The sequence below is a fragment of the Geotrypetes seraphini genome, chromosome 5 (genome assembly GCF_902459505.1).
Source record: "Geotrypetes seraphini chromosome 5, aGeoSer1.1, whole genome shotgun sequence".
In the NCBI taxonomy this organism is placed as follows: Eukaryota; Metazoa; Chordata; class Amphibia; order Gymnophiona; family Dermophiidae; genus Geotrypetes; species Geotrypetes seraphini.
Genome location: NC_047088.1, coordinates 211,333,329 through 211,352,579, shown reverse-complemented (window position 1 = coordinate 211,352,579; position 19,251 = coordinate 211,333,329). Strand labels below are relative to the sequence as shown.

General features: G+C 41.3%; 1 protein-coding gene across 1 annotated transcript in view; it reads right to left on the bottom strand.

The window, feature by feature from the left end:
* The window catches only part of FAP (fibroblast activation protein alpha), a 201,779-nt gene that overhangs the window by 8,901 nt on the left and 173,627 nt on the right, over positions 1-19,251 (bottom strand). Inside the window, exons 23-25 of the mRNA XM_033944547.1 lie at positions 17,113-17,177; positions 9,914-9,986; positions 9,586-9,659 (exon numbers count right to left, since the gene is read on the bottom strand). Of these exons, the coding sequence (XP_033800438.1) occupies positions 9,586-9,659; positions 9,914-9,986; positions 17,113-17,177 (212 nt within the window). The remainder of the gene's footprint in view (positions 1-9,585; positions 9,660-9,913; positions 9,987-17,112; positions 17,178-19,251) is intronic.

Below are 19,251 nucleotides of genomic sequence, written 5' to 3'. Positions count from 1 at the left end.
GGTGATATTAACAAGTTCAAGTTCAAGTTTATTAGTATTTGATGAATCGCTTATTCGGTTTGCTAAGCAATGTATAAAATTATAAAAAAAGGTAAAATTACAAAAAAGACAAACCAAATGACATAATTCTTGAAGACAGGACAAACTTGAATTGGGAGGAAAGGAGGGGAAAGATACAACTCTTTTTAGAAGAAATAGACAAAAAAAGGAAGAGAACAATGGGGAACGGGAAAGTTAAAAAGCTGAGAATATTTAACAAATCTAAAATTTAAATGTTAAAAGCATCTTTAAAAAGATGAGATTTTAAGGATTTTTAAAGAAGGTGAGATCTTTTTCATTTTTAATATATTGTGGTAATGAGTTCCACCATTGGGGGCCCATTACGGAGAACATATCAGATCTTCTCATGCCTACACTTTTCAGAGAGGGTATAGATAGGAGATTTTGGAAGGATGATCTGATTGGTCGTATAGTGTTATGGGGTATTAACATTCTAGCTATAAACTGAGGTTCATTAAAGGTTAAGGTTTTAAATATTAACAACATGACCTTAAAGAAAATGCGATGACTGATAGGGAGCCAATGGGAGTCGATCAATAATGGCGTAACGTGGTCATATTTCTTGGCATTGTGGATTAGTTTAATAGCTATATTTTGGATAATTTGTAGTCTTCTTTTTTCTTTTTGGGAGATGTTAAGTAATAGTGAGTTACAGTAGTCCATTTTAGCTATAATCAAAGAATGAACCAGAATATTAATCGATTTGGGCTCAAGAAATTTGGCGATTGATCGTATTAAACGCAATTTATAAAAACATGTTTTGACTATATAAGTGATGTGTTCATGAAACATAACATATGGCAGACTAGATGGGCCATTTGGCCTTTATCTGTTTCTATAACAATCAGCTTATATACCGCAGGACCATGAAGCTCTATGCGGTTCCAAAAAAAATGAAATATACAGTTGAATGAAGAGAATTAGCTACCCCAAGTTCTTAGCAAATAGATATGCTTTTAGATGTCCCCTGAATTCTAGGTAAGTACTAGAAGTCACAATTAATTGATCCAAATCTTTCCCCTATAAAGCTTCCTGATAGAAGAGTAGACGTTGGTGATTTCTTTTAAGTTTGCAGCCATTTACAGATGGAAAAATAAAACTCAAATTCAAGCATCTCTTATGTTTGATAGTTGTAAGAGAAAAGAGATCAGTTAGATATTTAGGAGTAAGTCTGAACAAAACCTTGTAACAAAAGCAACCAAGCTTGAATTTCACTCGGTCTTCTTGGTTTGTGTTTGGGGCAGTGTCTTCAAATGTGTCATTTTTGCACATACCATGACAGCAATAAACCTCACTCCAAAGCCAGGACTCTAATTTTAGTTTCTTTGAGAGATGCAGGGTGTTTGAGTAGTGTTTTTCCTAATATAGGATGTGGTTATTTTCAAATGCTGAAGTCGACAAATGCCTTAGTCTGTAAAGTTTGCTTTCTTGAATACCTTATTCAAGTCAGCAAGTCAATGTCATGCAAACGAGTGCTATGGTGAAAGTGTTTGTTTTTTTGTTTTGTTTTGTTTTTATTACAACATATGCCAAGTCTCAGATTTGTGGTATAAAAAATAGTTTTGGAAACATTTCACATCGCCTCAGCTTTGCAATGTCTTTTCCTAATTTAATTTTCGTTCTCTGTGTTCCAATGTATCATGCAGATATGACACATATTTCCTTAGAATAACAAAATCACAATAACAACTTTGCTGCCAAATGATTATTTTAAGTAGTCATCAACTGTGTCACATTCCCTGCCAATCATAGAATAAGTGTGTGAGGCACTTTGCCAACCTGTCCTAAATTTCTTATAAACAGAGAGCTTTTCCTGATGATAACAGATTTATACTGTGCAACTCAGATATAAACCTCATCATTCAAATGTCTTTTAAACAATAGATTTAAATGAATCTTTGTGAACATATTTGCAAAACATTTTGAAGTGGAGGTAATAGAGTAATGGGCCTTTTAGGGATAATTCTATAAGGAGCCACCTGTAACTTCGAGTGTCGTCCCCCTCCCCCCTAGTCTTTGTAATTTTTCAATCAATTTTTCACTCTGTCAACAATTACAAAGACTAGGGGGACACTTGATGAAGCTACAGGGAAATACTTTTAAAACCAATAGGAGGAAATTATTTTTCACTCAGAGAATAGTTAGCTCTGGAACGCTTTGCCAGAGGATATGGTAAGAGCGGATAGCGTAGCTGGTTTTAAGAAAGGTTTGGACAATTTCCTGGACTAAAAGTTCATAGTCATTGAGAAAGACATAGGGAAGCCACTGCTTGCCCTGGATTGGCAGCATGGAATATTGCTACTCCTTGGGTTTTAGCCAGGTACTAATGACCTGGATTGGCCACCATGAGAATGGGCTACTGGGCTTGATGGACCATTGGTCTGACCCAATAAGGCTATTATGTTCTAGTTTAGGTGGTGGGAGGCACAGCAGTATTCTAGTACCTAACCTTTTAAACAGGATTGACTAGCAGAAAATACACATCATGATTGGATGGTACTTGCATTGTTAGTGGATGGAGTTTGGGCAGAGTGCATAAGTACAGTACATGGTATAAATTATAGAATTCTATCATTTATGCATGTTAATCTAATCTAATCTAATCTAATCCTTAGGTTTGTATACTGCATCATCTCCACGTTCGTAGAGCTTGACGCGGTTTACAGTAGGAGAAATAGGAAGGAACTACAACAGAGGGTTAGAGGTAGAAGTGTGAAGAAAATTTAGAGGACTTGGGATGCCAAGATATAAGAGTTTCCTTGATTCCTAAATTGGAGGGAGACTTACATTTTTTGAGAAAAGCCAGGTTTTTAGATGTTTGCGGAAAACTTGGAGAGAGCTCAAGTTCCGAAGAGGGGAGGTAAGGTTGTTCCAGAGCTCAGTGATTTTGAAGTGGAGGGAGGTCCCTAGCTTTCCTGTGTGGGAAATGCCTTTTAGCGAGGGGAAGGATAGTTTTAATTTGTGGGAGGATCTGGTGGTATTAGGGTTTGAGGAATTCCAAGAAAGAGGGATAAAGGGAGGGAGGATACCATATAGGATTTTGAAAGTTAAACAGGCGCATTTATAGTGGTCCCTGGCGATTATCGGAAGCCAGTGGAGCTTGGCCAGGAGCGGGGAGACATGGGCATTTACACCAGACATAGGCTGGGTATAAGCAATCGCTCCTTAAATGTATGCATGTTTTTGGCCACTTGTGCAAATATTTTATAAAGTAAAACAAGGGGCCTACTTTTTTTTTTTTTTTTAGAAAAGCATTAGGATCCATCAGAGCTAAAGTGTCATAGAGATCTGTCAGAGCCATAACCTATGCTGAGTTTAAAAGTGGCACGGACCTCAGATTTTTAAGGACGTGCAGTTTTAGATTCATGAGGTCCATGTTTTACCCCTTCCCGTAAACTTGGTGTACTCAATCAATCCATTGCTTAATTTAAGAAAAGTCTTAAAACAGGTACCATAACCAACACCTTTAAAAAGTACCCTGTTATAAAAAATACCTTACATATGTAGATATTTTTATGAATGCAGTAGGGACTCTTTCATGCACAGCATTTGATATACTATGAAATAGTAAACATTTAACATGGATATTGGAAGAACCCCACTCTCAAAATCCAGTTAAGTCTTATGAAATAGGATTGCATGTGTGGTCAAATTGAGGGGCCTACATATTAACAGTTTATCCTTTTCTGCAAAGCAATTTAAAAGGAATTTGTTTGTATAACTAAGAAGTTACCTAGTCAAATGTCCTGGGCATAAAAATAGTTTTCCCCTTGAGTTAAAAGCACTTGCAGTATATGTACATGAATACTTTACTGAACCTATTTTCCAGATTAGTCCTGAGCCTTCAAAAATAAAAAATAAAAAATCCCCTGCAGAGTGAATAGATATAGCTAGACCCTCCCAATATTCAGTGCTATTTAACCAGCGAGAAACGGCTTCTGGCCAGTTAAATAGTATTTGTGCAGCTAACCACTAATATCCAGTGGGAGACAGCCGGGTATCTCTTCTGAATATTCACAGTTAGCAGCTAGAAATGAATATTCAAGCATTGGCTAAGTTCAGCAGGCAAATCAGACTGCATAAATAGCGGTCCTACATTTGTTCAGTATTAACTGAACCAGCCAGTACTGAATATTCACTTACCCTCCTTTTACTAAGCCATGGTAGAGGTTTCTACCTCACCTGGAGTGCTAAATGGTCTGACACTTATCCGACGCTCATAGAATTCCTATGAGCTTTAGAGCAGCATTGGAGCATTTAGGGGCATATTCTGTAAATATTAGGCGTCATTTAGATGACCAGGGGCAGAATGCTGAGCACAACTCTATAATGTATTGATGCACTATAGAGAATTGCGCTTAGTGGTGCTGAGCAAATCTAAGTGCATCTATATTATTAGATGTCCTTTGCAGAATCGCCTTTTAGGCGTTGCATAGACGTCCTAATAACGTCTGTAATGTCATCGTGTGTTAGTGTTATGACATCATTAGAATGGTGATTTTATGTTGTATTTTTACATTAAAATTTTATGCAGTAAAATGCTGGCACCCCTATTATATTTTATTTATTTATCTTTTAATTATTTATATACTACTTATATTCTATGTGGTATTTACATTTGGCTCCTTTATCATATTTAGCTTCTGCTCCAATTGCCCAGGGTCACAAGGAGCAGTGAGGGATTTGAACCAACAATGTCAGGGTGCTAAGGCTGTAGCTCTAACCACTGCACAACACACACTCAGGTAGTAAAACCACATGTCAGTTCCAAAGCCAAGCTTATATCCTCTTGATTTACAAGCAGTCATTTCTCTAGGATAAATATCATACATGTATCTTCAACACTTGTCCAGTTACTCTTTTGGCCTCTATGTTCCTCAGTCAAAGCACATGAAAAAATATATATACAGTATATATTGCATACTAAATCTATTTTTTGATGGAAAGAGGACTCCTTGCAAAAGCAGGTCTACTTTTGAGTGTGAATTAGGTGCTAGATAGTAGAGAATTACATGGTGGCTGATACCCCCGGGTAGCCACAGGTAACCCACTGAAACGGGGGAGAGAAAAGAGGTGGTTGCCACAGGTACGGGAGAAGGCCATTCAATGGCCCATGGAGCGGTGAATGGCCTTGTCTCTGCAGTGAAGGGAGGAAACGCGCACAGTCACCGATCACGCTCCCTCCCTCCATACTGATAGCCGTCGACACCGCCTAATCGTCAATGCCGCCCAAGCATCTCCCTTCCTCCATATCACTGCTGCCGCCTGAGCCTGATCGCTGCCACTGCCGCCTGATCATCTCACTCCATGCTCCTTACCTTCGCGGCAGGCAATTTCTAAATATGTTTCCTACCAGCAGCCGGAATGCTGAAATCGCATGCGGCTGCCGTAAAGGTAATCTCTGATGCAACTGGAAGTTGCATCAGAGATGACCTTTCCTGTAGCCACACGCATTTTCAACACTCCGGTTGGTGGTAGGAAACATATTTAGAAATTGCTTGCCGTGAAGGTAAGGGGCAGGGAGGGAGAAAGGAAGGAAAGATGGGGTAGATAAAAACAGACGCTGAAGGGACCTGGGGAAGGTGGGGTGGAGAGGAAGAGACGCTGAAGGGACCTAGGGAAGGTGGGGTGGAGAGGAACAGATGCTGAAGGGAACTGGGGAAGGTGGGGTGCAGAGGAACAGATGCTGAAGGGAACTGGGGAAGAGAGAGATTCCAGACTATGGGGGAGCGGAGGGAAGAAGATGGGTGCCAGGCCAATTGTGGGGGGGTGAGGGGTAAAGGGAGAGGCACAGTAACAGAGGAAATGGAAGATGCAGAGAGAAGACAGACAGTGGATGGAAGGAATTGAATGAGAAGATGAGGAAAGCAGAACCCACACAACAAAGGTATAAAAAAAAATTATATTTATTTATTTCCTTTTTTTTTTTTTTTCTTTAGGATAAAGTAGTATATTAGTTGTGTTGAGAAAATTTATAAACAAAGCCCTGCCAGCTGAACATCTCTTTTTCTAGTTCAGCAGCCTGAACTTTGATTTATAAGGAAGGAATAAGCTAAATATTGCAGTACTGAGGCTTGTATGGATGCTGCGGGAATGGGACGGGAACAGTGGTCATGGGGATGGGGATAGGGCGGGGACAGTGGTCACGGGGATGGGACGGTGACAGGGACGTTGTCGCAGGGACAAGGCAGTCTTGAGTTAGGTGGATGTGATTTAGGCATCACTTAGGAGTGCCAGAGACATCCGCATATAGATGAACGGGGCTTCTATTTTGGAGGGTATAGAGGACTCCAGATTGATATTAAGGTCAAAAGATGTTTAATAATGTATTATTCAAGCAAAGCACATGAAAAATATATAGCATACTAAACCTCATTCCTAAAAGGCTGTGAAAATAAGAAGAGAATCTGCCCCTTAGTGCCCTAAGCTGCGGTACAAACTTCTACTGTGGCTTAGTTAAAGAGGACCCTGCCAAAATAAAAAATAAAAAAATGGATATTCAATGCTGATCACTGGAAACAGTCCAACATTGAATATCTGGGTTGAGCTCTGGCATCAGGTAGACAGCATTCTGCCTAGCATCAGCTGAATATCAGGCCTAGAGAAAATAACAATTTGAAAGACAAAATTGATGAGTTAAAATTGAGAATGTCATTTTGGGTTTTGGAGTGGGTAGGAACTACATATTACTGTTAACACAAAGATCATTACTGTACATCAATTGATAATATGGCAGACAACATGACAGTCCTCCCAAAATGCTGGATAGGTCCCCCAACAATTAATAATAATAATAACAGTTTATATACCGCAAGACCGTGAAGTTCTATGCGGTTTACAATGATTAAAAGGTATTACAGATCGAGTGGAATAAACAAAGTTCAGAGTTAGTGAATAACAGTTCTAAAGATCATTTGTTGAGGACTAAGATTGTATAGGTCAGTTACCTAAGTACTTCAGGAACAGGTATGTTTTTAGGCGTTTCCTGAATTCCCTATAAGTAGTAGGCATAAGCAGTTGTTCCAGATCTTTACCCCATAATGCTGCTTGATGTGAGAAAAGATGTTGGTGATGACTTTTAAATTTACAACCTCAAACCGGTGGAGAAACAAAGTTTGGATGTGAGATTCTCCTGAATCTGTTGGTTGTGAAGGAGAAAAGGTCTGTTATATAATTAGGGGCTAAACCGTAAAGTACCTTGAAGCAAAAACAACCAAACTTGAATTTCACACGTGCCTCCATCGGCAGCCAGTGCAGAAGTCGATAGGAAGGTGTCACGTGATCAAAGTTCTTCAGTCCACAAAGTAACCTAACCACTGCATTTTGTACCAGTTGCAATTGCCGCATGTTTTTCTGGGAGAGTGCCAAGTAGGCGATGTTACAATAATCGAGTTGACTCAGTATGAGGGATTGTACCAGAATTCTAAATGATGAGACATTGAAGTAAGCTCTGATGGACCGAAGCTTCCAGAGGGTGAGAAAGATCTTTCTAATCAGGGAGTCTACCTGGTCTTTCATGGTCAGGCTCTGGTCCAGTGTTACTCCCAATATCTTCATAGTGGGTTGAATGGGATAACTAAGGTTATTGATGCACAGTGATGCTTTAGTGTCAACTGGGCGTGGCAATGCTATAAAAAATTTTGTTTTCTCTGAATTTAGCTTTAGTCTGAATTCAGTCATCCATTGCTCCATCCGATTTAGTGCTTCTGTTGCTTCTGAGATAGAGGGTGACTTCTGAGATAGAGGTAGTAAATGGGATAATTATCGTGAAGTCATCAGCGTAGCTAAATAGTTTTATCCCCAGTTTTATCGCCAATTGCGCACCCAATGAGGCCATGTAAATATTGAAGAGCAGTGGGGATAATGGTGATCCCTGTGGCACGCCAGATGGATTGTTCCATGTATCAGAGAGATCGTAATTAAAACGGACTTGGTAGGTGTGTGATATAAGGAAACCTCGAAACCAATTTAATATCTCTCCTCTGATTCCAATTGTGTCTAAGCATTGTAATAGTTTCCCATGGTCCACCAAGTCGAAGGCAGAGCTCATGTCAAATTGCATGGTTAGGGCGTTAATCTGGAGGTTCTGCAGTTACTACACTTAAATTTTGACAGTTACCACAAATCCACTGCAAAACCTTATCATACTTTATTAAATAGGAGCCTAAATATAATAGAAAGTCTAAAATGTTTATTAAAAACTTTATATACCGCATAATAGCCAAAAAAAAGGATTAAAGCGGTTTACAACATAATTTATTACAATTTTGAAAAGAACTTCATTCATATAGAAAAGGAAAGAAAAAATGGAGGAAGAGTGGGCCACTCTTATCTTTAACGCCTATAAGAGTTGCCATCCCCTCATATAACTTATAAAAATATCATTTCTACGATTAAGAAAATGCTAGAGGTCGCAGCTGCTATTTTGAAACCTGCTGGCAAGGACTGGAGCAACTGGGCATTATTGTTCCTGCCCAGTCTATCCCCCCCAGACTACTAGAGAAGTTTTAAGGTAGGTTTGTAGGGGCCTAGGGGAGGGGAAAACTGATCTTGGGTTGGAGAGGACAAGATTGAAGGCACTACTCTTGTTGGGGTTTTATTCAGGAAGGAGGTATACTCTTGTAGGGGGAAAGGTTAGGGGAGGTACTATGTTGGAGGTGCCTGATCATGAAAGGGGTTAAGAAAGATCCGTTTTTGAAGTACCTGATCATGGGTGGGGCTGAGCCAGGAGGTGGCCACTGCTCTTGTTAAGGGATCAGGTATAACCATTCAATATTCAGCCAGCTACTGGTTAGCTAATTGAGTAGTTGTCTGAATATTGCACCTACCCACATGTATAGATATCCACATGCACACTGGTACTGCACATTAGGGCCTCATTTAGCTCATAGTGACTGCTGCCAATTGAATATTGACTGGTTGGTGGCACTCATCCACTGACAATGAGGAGAAAACCTTTAAAATTTTCTTCATTTTAATTGATCTCAATGTGACAGAATCACTGTAAGCTAGAGGTTTTAGAACTCCATAGATCTGAAAAGTAATTGGCTCATACTATTACAAAATATAAAAAAATGTGTGAAGAAATATTTTAAAATATACAGTAGTTCATAAAAACATTCACAATGTCCAAGCATAAAAAAAATTATGGGCTAAATGCTCCAATGCTCATAGAATTCCTAAGAGTGTTGGAGTGGCGTCGGAGCATTTAGCGCTCCGGGCTGCCAGTAGAAACCTCTACCGTGGCTTAGTAAAACCTAGGGCTCCTTTTACTAAGGTGCACTAAATGCTAAAGTGCCCATAGACTTATAATGGGCGTGTTAGCATTTAGAGCATGTGTATATTTAGCACGCACTAAAACGCATAGCACACCTTAATAAAAGAGGGGGCTAGTGTATATGCGCTTGAAATATTAAAACTAGATAGAATATTTTTTAAAAGTGCCCACTGAGTAAGCATATGGAAAATAATAGGTAACACAAAGAATGTGTAATCATTGCTCTAAAAATATTTCTGGCACCTTACCATTGCCTGGAAATCTACTTGTGCATTAACCAGGGCTTTAGATATCTGAGCCGATTGCTGGAAATGTACATTATCTGGAGGAGAAAAAAAAAGAAAAGAGAACACGGTTTAATATTTAACAGATAAGATTATAGAAACATTAACTGGAAACAATCTTTACCAATTACCTACTGAGATAGTTGACACTACCATCACTGAGTAATCATCACTGTATATAAAAAGGTACTAAGTACCTCCACGAATTGCACTTAATCAGAGTAAAAAAGGGTGCTTAATGTTTCTCAAACACATTTATGTTGGCTCAAGATTTGTACACCGGAAACCTCACCATCTGCCGTTCCATGGATGAGCAAGTAATCTACATTTTTGAAATTTTCTGCTCTTGCCATCACTGTCGAATTCTGAAAAAGGTAAAGGCACAATTAGTTCAGCAGATATGATCTATGATGCACCATTTAATATTAAAAGCCTTTGCTTGGTGAAATCATCCCCTTCCACAAAAGTCTAAGAAATTTGAACTACCATAGAGTTTAAAAGATTATTTATTTTATTCACTATGTGAGAGAAACTGAAAATGTTTAAGAGAAAATGGATATATCTCATTTATGGCAGGAAACAAAAAGATGAAATGAGAGTGGATAAAGATTTCCATGTCAATTTATCCTTCTTTCTATCTTCCATCTGCAATAATGACTGGTTCTAAGGCTTCCTTTTATCAAGTAACGTTAGAATTCCTATGAGTGTCGGAGATTTAACCGCAGCAGACGGTGATTTAAAAAAACCCTAACACGGCTTGATAAAAGGGGGCCTAAGTTACTAGTGACAGCAAAGGCTCCTTCTCTGGCACTTGTTCATACTTCAGCTCTCTCTTCTATGCCAACCTATCACCCCAGATCCTTCATATGTCTACTCTTCCCACTGAACTTTTCCATCTCCCCCTGGAAGTCAAATCAAAACTGTTCCCCTCAAATTTCCCCCTGCTCAACAATATACTCCCCAGCGCTTTCTGCATTCTCTCATCCCCCTTCCCCTAACTGGAAGAAAAAAACTGTATTATTTCCAGCTGGCTTACCCATTATTTCCAAAATGTGACTTCTAATGCAATAGGCACATCATTCCTGAAATTTCGGGTAGTCAATCTATTCCCGTGAGAATTTATGTAGAGATCCTCGTTAGAATTTTTTGCTCCGCCTCCCATCTCTCTGGGCTGTACTCCAATTCCTCAGTTTGTCTCTCTACTTGAGAGATGGTAGGACCTGTCTCTTCTGCTCATGTTTATTTTTCCTTTATTTTCATGAGGCTTTTCAGTGCTGCAGATACTCCCAGTTTTGGAACATCTCTGGCTGCAGGAGAGCTCAGACTCTGAGGCCAGAAATCTGTAGCCAAGGGGTAATCCGCTTGTCTGGGCACCTATTTGGCTGGCCTATGCTAACAGTTCGGAGCTCAAGGACAATTCCCTGGTATCAAGGCTTGTCCCAGATTCTGTCCACAGAGGGCTTGAGCGCTGGCTGAGTAGCTCTGTGGCGATTTCCTCCAGGATTAGGGCTGATACTCCAAATACTTCATAATGTCCAAAAGAGGTTCAGACCAATTCTGGACTTCAAGGCGGTCAACCTGGCCCTCAGGATACCCATTTCCTTATGAAGATGGTGCGGTTGGTCATTGCTTCCATGTCACCGGGGGAATTTTTTGCCTCTTTGGACTTGACAGAGGCCTATCTGCACACTCCCATATTTCCAGAGCACCAGAAATTCTTGCATTTTCATGTTCTAGAGTAACATTTCCAATTCACGGCCTTGACATTTGGGCTAGCCATGGGGCCTCGCACCTTCACCAAGGTGGTTGTAGCAGTGCATCTCCACAAGGTGGGGATTCAGGTGCATTCATATCTGAATGATTAGCTGATAAGAACCCTGAGTCTGAGGGCAGGACAGCGGTATAAAGGGTGATTTAGCTCCTTCAGGACCTAGGTATAGTGATCAACTTTTGGAAAAGCCAGCTAGAGCTGACACAGTGGCTAGAGTATCTCAGCATCCTGTTCAACACAAAGGAGAACATGGTCTATCTGCTGGAGGCCTACATAGCGAAACTCATATGTCAGATCTGGGAGTTTCAGGACAGTCCAGCCTCTCAGCTTACATTATTTGCAGGTTCTGGTGTAGATGGTAGTGACTATAGATATGGTTCCCTGGGCAAGGCTGCATCTACATCCTCTCCAGGAAGTGTACCTATCCTGTTGGTGCTCGCAATGGGATGCATTGCAGATGGTGCTGCTTTGGACAGTGGAGGTGCATCACAGTCTGACATGATGGCTGCAACTGCAGTCCCTAGCTAGATTAGTGCCATTCCACATCTCCCAATGGGTGATGTTAATCGTGGACACCAGCCTTTATGGATGGGGAGCGCATTGTGAAGGGTGTATGGTTCAGGGACTCTAGTCTCCCTCCCAGAGGAAGTTGCCGATCAACCATTTAGAGCTGAGAGCTAGCACTGCAGACATTCGGAAGCACACTAAAGGGCAAAGCAGTGCAAGGTTTCTCAGACAATGTAACGGCACTCACCTATGTCAATCAGCAATAGAGCACTAAGAAAGGCCTCTCTTCGCCTGGAAATGCAAATGTTGTCTCGGTGGGCAGAAACCCACCTCAGGGAACTCTCTATGGCACACGAAGCAGGAGTGGACAACATGCAAGCTGATTTTCTCAGTTGGAAAACTAGATCCCGGAGAATTAGTGCTGTCTCACAAAATGTTCAACTGCATTCTGAGACGGGAAAACAACTGAAATTCGATTTGGTAGCATCGGTGACCACATGAAGGCGGCTTGGTTCTTCCATCAAAGATGCAAGACAGGAACCAAAAGTCTTGGATGCCCTGGTGCAGCCATGGCCAACTGCATAACTCTTATATGTGTTCCCTCCGTGACCCATGATAGGCAGGATCCTAAGGAGAATAATGTTGCACTCAGGACTAGTAACATAGTACATGACAGCAGATAAAGACCTGAACAGTCCATCCAGTCTGCCCATTAGTTATACCCATTAAAAATACATGATTAAATTAACTTGTCTCTTCTTTGATATTTCTGGGTCATAGACTGTAAAGTCCACCTGTTATTGTCCTAGGTTCCAAATGCAGAAGTTTCCATTCAAGCTCACTCCAGCCTATCCAATCATCTTGTTTGCAGGATATCTACCATAAAGTCTGGCCAGTAACATCCTCATAGTCGTGCCATACTGGCTTAGATGTCCATAGTATGTAGATCTTATCCATCTACAGAAGGACTGAAGCCCGCCCTGTCAGATGTTCATTAGCCTGCTTTCTGCCTAAGACATGCCAGGATGACATAGATGGGGAATGACACTGCTATTGCAATGAATCCAGGAAGTACTCCTTTTATTCCAAAACGGTTAGTGCAGTATGCATTCAGGTAGGTGACTCGCTTATTTTTACATGGTAAAGATCAATATCCAAGCGACCGAAATGCAAGGGACCTGGGGAGAGGAAGAAGCGATATGGATTGCTCTGAAAAGAGAAGATGGAACTTCTATCTACGTGGGTGTAGTCTACAGACCTCCGACTCAATCGCAGCAAATTGATAAGGATCTGATTGTGGATATCCAAAAGTTTGGAAGGAAAGAGGAGGTTCTGCTGTTGGGAGATTTCAACCTGCCGGATGCGGACTGGAATGTTCCGTCTGCGGAATCGGAAAGAAGTAGGGAGATTGTGGATGCCTATCAAGAGGCTCTGCTCAGACAAATGGTGATGGAACCCACAAGGGAAAAAGCGATATTGGATCTGGTCCTCACAAATGGAGAGAGTATCTCTAATGTTCGAGTGGGTGCTCACCTGGGAAGTAGCGATCATGAAACGGTTTGGTTTGATATAACGGCTAAAGTGGAGAGCGGCCGCACGATACTTAAAGTCCTAGATTTCAAACGTACGGACTTTAATGCAATGGGAAAGTACCTGAAGAAAGAGCTGTTAGGATGGGAGGACATAAGAGAAGTGGAAAGACAGTGGTCTAAGCTGAAAGGAGCGATAAAAATGGCTACGGACCTTTATGTGAAGAAAATCAAGAGAAAAAGGAAGCCGATATGGTTCTCCAACCTAGTGGCTGAGAAAATAAAGGCGAAAGAGTTGGCGTTCATGAAATATAAAAAAACCCAAGAAGAGGAGAGCAGAAAGGACTACAGGGTGAAACTGAAAGAAGCCAAGAGAGAGATACGTTTGGCAAAGGCACAGGCGGAAGAACAAATGGCTAAAAATATAAAAAAGGGAGATAAAAATTTTTTCAGATAAATTAGTGAAAGGAGGAAGATAAAAAATGGAATTGCTAGGCTAAAAGATGCTGAGAACAAATATGTGGAGAGTGATGAGGAGAAAGCAAATGTGCTAAACAAATACTTCTGTTCTGTGTTCACAGAAGAAAATCCTGGAGAAGGACCGAGACTGTCTGGCAAAGTTACACGAGAAAATGGAGTAGATTCTGCGCCGTTCAAGGATGAGGGTATTTATGAGCAACTTGAAAAACTGAAGGTGGACAAAGCGATGGGACCAGACGGGATCTATCCCAGGATACTAAGGGAGCTCAGAGAGGTTCTGGCGAGTCCTATTAAAGACTTGTTCAACAAATCTCTGGAGACGGGAGTGATTCCTGGGGATTGGAGGAGAGCGGATGTGGTCCCTATTCATAAAAGTGGTCACAGGGATGTAGCAGGAAACTACAGGCCGGTGAGCCTCACTTCAGTTGTTGGAAAAATAATGGAAGTGTTGCTGAAAGAAAGGATAGTGTATTTCCTTGAATCTAATGGGTTACAGGATCCGAGGCAACATGGCTTTACAAAAGGTAAATCGTGCCAAACGAACCTGATTGAATTTTTTGATTGGGTGACCAGAGAGCTGGATCGAGGACATATGCTAGATGTAATTTACTTGGATTTCAGCAAAGCCTTTGATACAGTTCCTCATAGGAGGCTGTTGAACAAACTTGAAGGGCTGAAGTTAGGACCCAAAGTGGTGAACTGTGTCAGAAACTGGCTGTCGGACAGACGCCAGAGGGTGGTGGTTAATGGAAGTCGCTCGAAGGAAGGAAATGTGACTAGTGGAGTCCCTCAGGGTTCGGTGCTGGGGCCAATCCTGTTCAATATGTTTGTGAGTGACATTGCTGAAGGGTTAGAAGGAAAAGTGTGCCTTTTTCCAGATGATACCAAGATTTGTAATAGAGTAGACACCGAAGAGGGAGTGGAAAATATGAAAAAGGATCTGCAAAAGTTAGAGGAATGGTCTAATGCCTGGCAACTAAAATTCAATGCAAAGAAATGCAGAGTAATGCATTTGGGGATTAATAATAGGAAGGAACCGTATATGCTGGAAAGAGAGAAGCTGATATGCATGGATGGGGAGAGGGACCTTGTGGTTATAGTGTCCGAAGATCTAAAGGCGAAAAAACAGTGTGACAAGGCAGTGGCTGCTGCCAGAAGGATGCTGGGCTGTATAAAGAGAGGCGTAGTCAGTAGAAGGAAGAAGGTGTTGATGCCCCTGTACAGGTCATTGGTGAGGCCCCACTTGGAGTATTGTGTTCAGTTTTGGAGACCGTATCTGGCGAAAGACGTAAGAAGACTTGAGGCGGTCCAGAGGAGGGCGACGAAAATGATAGGAGGCTTGCGCCAGAAGACTTATGAGGAGAGACTGGAAGCCCTGAATATGTATACCCTAGAGGAAAGGAGAGACAGGGGAGATATGATTCAGACGTTCAAATACTTGAAGGGTATTAACGTAGAACAAAATCTTTTCCAGAGAAAGGAAAATGGTAAAACCAGAGGACATAATTTGAGGTTGAGGGGTGGTAGATTCAGGGGCAATGTTAGGAAATTCTACTTTATGGAGAGGGTAGTGGATGCCTGGAATGCGCTCCCGAGAGAGGTGGTGGAGAGTAAAACTGTGACTGAGTTCAAAGAAGCGTGGGATGAACACAGAAGATTTAGAATCAGAAAATAATATTAAATATTGAACTAGGCCAGTTACTGGGCAGACTTGCACGGTCTGTGTCTGTGTATGGCCGTTTGGTGGAGGATGGGCAGGGGAGGGCTTCAATGGCTGGGAGGGTGTAGATGGGCTGGAGTAAGTCTTAACAGAGATTTCGGCAGTTGGAACCCAAGCACAGTACCGGGTAAAGCTTTGGATTCTTGCCCAGAAATAGCTAAGAAGAAAAAATTAAAAAAAAAAGAAAAAATTTAAATTGAATCAGGTTGGGCAGACTGGATGGACCATTCGGGTCTTTATCTGCCGGCATCTACTATGTTACTATGTTACATGTTATAATAGGTTCATGTGTTTTTTCAGTTTCAATTGTTATATATTTTTGTGATATGAGTAGAGCAGACATGTCTCTCGGGGAGTATCCCCATACTTCTCCCTCTTATATTTTCTTTCTAGGGCTGTCCATCTGCTTTGATACGAACTGAGGAATTGGAGCATAGCCTAGAGAGATGGGAGGTGGAGCAAAAAAATTGTAATGAGGCCCGAGTAAAACTCTGGAATGCTTTACCATGGCAAATACATTTATGTGCTGATACAGCAGCTTTCAAAAAATTATTAAAGACACAGTTGTTTCTAAGTGCTTTCATGTGAGGAAGTGAGGGGATGAGCAATAGGGCAGGCAATAGACTGTATGTTAATATATGTATTTGTAATGTATTGTACAAGGACTATGCATGTTGCTTTGGAAACTGCCCAGGTTATAGGCAGGGAATACTTTTTTAAATAAATAAATTCTTGTGGGATTAGATTGAGTACCCAAAGGTTCAGGAATGATGTGCCTGTCTACTAGAAAGATTATTGAAGTAGGTACCTAATCCTCACATATGACAAGCAGAGGGTTTTTGACTATTGCACTCTGTTCCTTTGTGGATAAAAATTTTTTTTATACTTTTAAAATTAATTTTTCCTTACTATTGAAAGTAGAATCTGTCATTTAAGGAAAATTACAAGAGGCAACATGATGTTGTTCATTTACTACTTCTTCTCATGACTAATTATGCTTCTCTGGTGTATAATCGATGCTGTGTTGTTGATTCCCTTTGAGTTGTCACTTTTTAAGAAAGTCAACTTACTAATATCTGGTACAATGTGAATGAGCTGAGCACATGGTAGCTGTTAACACACCACTCTGATCCCCAGTGGTATGACATCTAATTTTCACTAATTCATATGCTAATTGTATTCCATGTTATGGAGTGGGAAATTGACAGGTTATTGGTGGGGAATGGGAGTGGAATGCACTTGCGGTTAGCACATGGTAATTTATTGCACTGTTGCTAATAGAACAGATGCACTTACTACCTCCTCTTTCATGTAGTAAAAGTTTTTTTCTGTGTGGAAATTGTATGGAAAGATGCTGAGGATGCCCCCAGCAGGCTGTACACTTACCACGTGGTAACTTGGGCAATCACAGTGTGGTAACCAATAAAGTAAAATAACACTTTAGTGAAAGGGGCCATTATAGTAAAATAATTTTCAGTTCTTACCTTATAATGTTCAAGATTGTCTGACTGAGTTGGGAGACCCATGTAACGCTCGGTGTAGATGGATGCTATATTATTTAATACACAATAGACAAAAATTATTGAAAAATTTTAGGGTTTTGTTCTTCCCCTCTTTACTGTATATACTCCTCACCCCACACAAAATAGTTGTATCACATTTGTTGAGGATTGGAAAAGTATCTTGAGGCCCAACCCTTCAGCATTACTCTACCAGTAGTGGTAAATGACTTGCTTTTTTTAATTTGCTACCAGAACGGCTGATAGCAGTCCGTTGTTTCATAACGCGGTTTTTGAGAATCTAGGCCTTAGTGTAGTTTGTGCAAGCACATTGCAAAATTATTATAGGATCCCGGTCTGTCCTTCAAAAAATATTTTTTTAAATACCGTATTTTTCACTCCATAAGATGCACTTTTCCCACCCCCAAAAAGGGGTATGGGCCGGCATGAGCAAGCTGTCTGCGCTGCTGCCTGGGCCCGCCCCGCTTTCAGCATAGCTGCTTCAGTTCTCATAGGACACTAGAATGGTCACGTGACTGCACTCATGCTAGGGAATGGGGAAAGGTCAGGGCGTCGTGACGCTGAGATCAGAAGGGGCTGGTGGCAAGAAAGTGTAGTCACGCAGCAGAGCAACGCAGAAGGAGCTGAAAAGCTGTCAGTTGCACCCCCCACGCACTCTTCCCCAGAGGCATGAGCTGGAAGCTGTGCAGCAGAAGGGAAGCTGGGGTGCGAGGTGCTCTCACACTTGGTTGTGGTGCGCCCACAGTCAGGTATACCATCCTAAAAATATCTGTAATGAGACACACATAAATAGGTCCCATGTAAGATTTTAAAAAAAAAACAACAACACAATCTGTTTTCTCTCCCGAGTGGTTTTATTATTTAGCTCTTCTGATTAGAAACGTGATGCAGGAACTCATGCCCATATTATGTTAGGAGAAGGCATGTCATGTAAAAAGCCATACTGATCTAGCTATGTACAAAGAAGTAACAGGAAGCTGAGGTAAATGATTATTCCTGAGCGTGATTTACCAGATTGAATGTTAAATATACCTTACAGCAATAAATCAGTTTGGAAATGCGCTAGAGGTGAGGGGGGTGGTAGGTTATAGGTCAGGGAAGGGGGGAAAGGGTTCAGAGCCTAGCAGGGAAGGGGGACAAGGTGCAGAGCCTAGCAGGGAAGGGGGGACAGGGTGCAGAGCCTGGCAGGGAGGGGGAACAGGGTGCAGAGCTTGGCAAGGAATGTGGGGTTGGGTGCAGAGCCTGGAAAGGAGTGAGGGAGGCTGGGTGTACAATTTGGTTCAGAATGGGTTTTTTTCTTGTTTTCCTCCTCTAAATTTGGGATGCGTCTTATGGTGAGGTGCGTCTTATGGAGCGAAAAATACAGTATATGGTTAGCATGTGAAAAATGGGAAATTACTGCAAAACACTTTAATGTGTTTTACAGTAAGTGTTTTCTCATGCATTAAGTAGAGCTGAACAACATATCTTACTATTTAGCTGAATAGAAATAATGAAAAATATCATTTGGCCGAATAGCAACACTGAGTAGGAATAATGGGCATAGAACTTTAGCATTATAAATAATAAAAGAAGCAATGTGAAATCAGAGATCAAGGGCTCCTTTTATGAAGGTGTGCTACAGCCTTAAAGCGTGGAATAGCGTGCACTAAATTGCCATACGCACTAGCCGCTACCGCCTCCTTTTGAGCAGGCAGTAGATTTTTGGCTAGCGCACGCTATAGCGCGTGCTAATCCATTGCGTGCACTAAAAATGCTAGCGCACCTTCATAAAAGGAACCCAAAGTGTTTACTTCAGTGGGATTCAGCATAGTAGAGCCCTGGATTATTTGTATTCAAATTTAAATCACTGTTCAGCCAAACACATGCAGGCACAGGACATCATCGTGTCGATGTCCTCGCATGTGCACAGAGCCCTCAAGATGTGACCCCGAGCTCAGGGAAGTTCAGGTGGGGCGTAGCTGGGGGCAGAATGGAGTGGAGCTGGAGGCAGAATTGAGCAGGGCTGGGGGCAGAACGGGGCAAGGCGGGTGTCCTATTTTTTAAAGAGAAAATCTAGCAACTTTAATCCATCTTGATCTTTATGATTAACACACACTAACT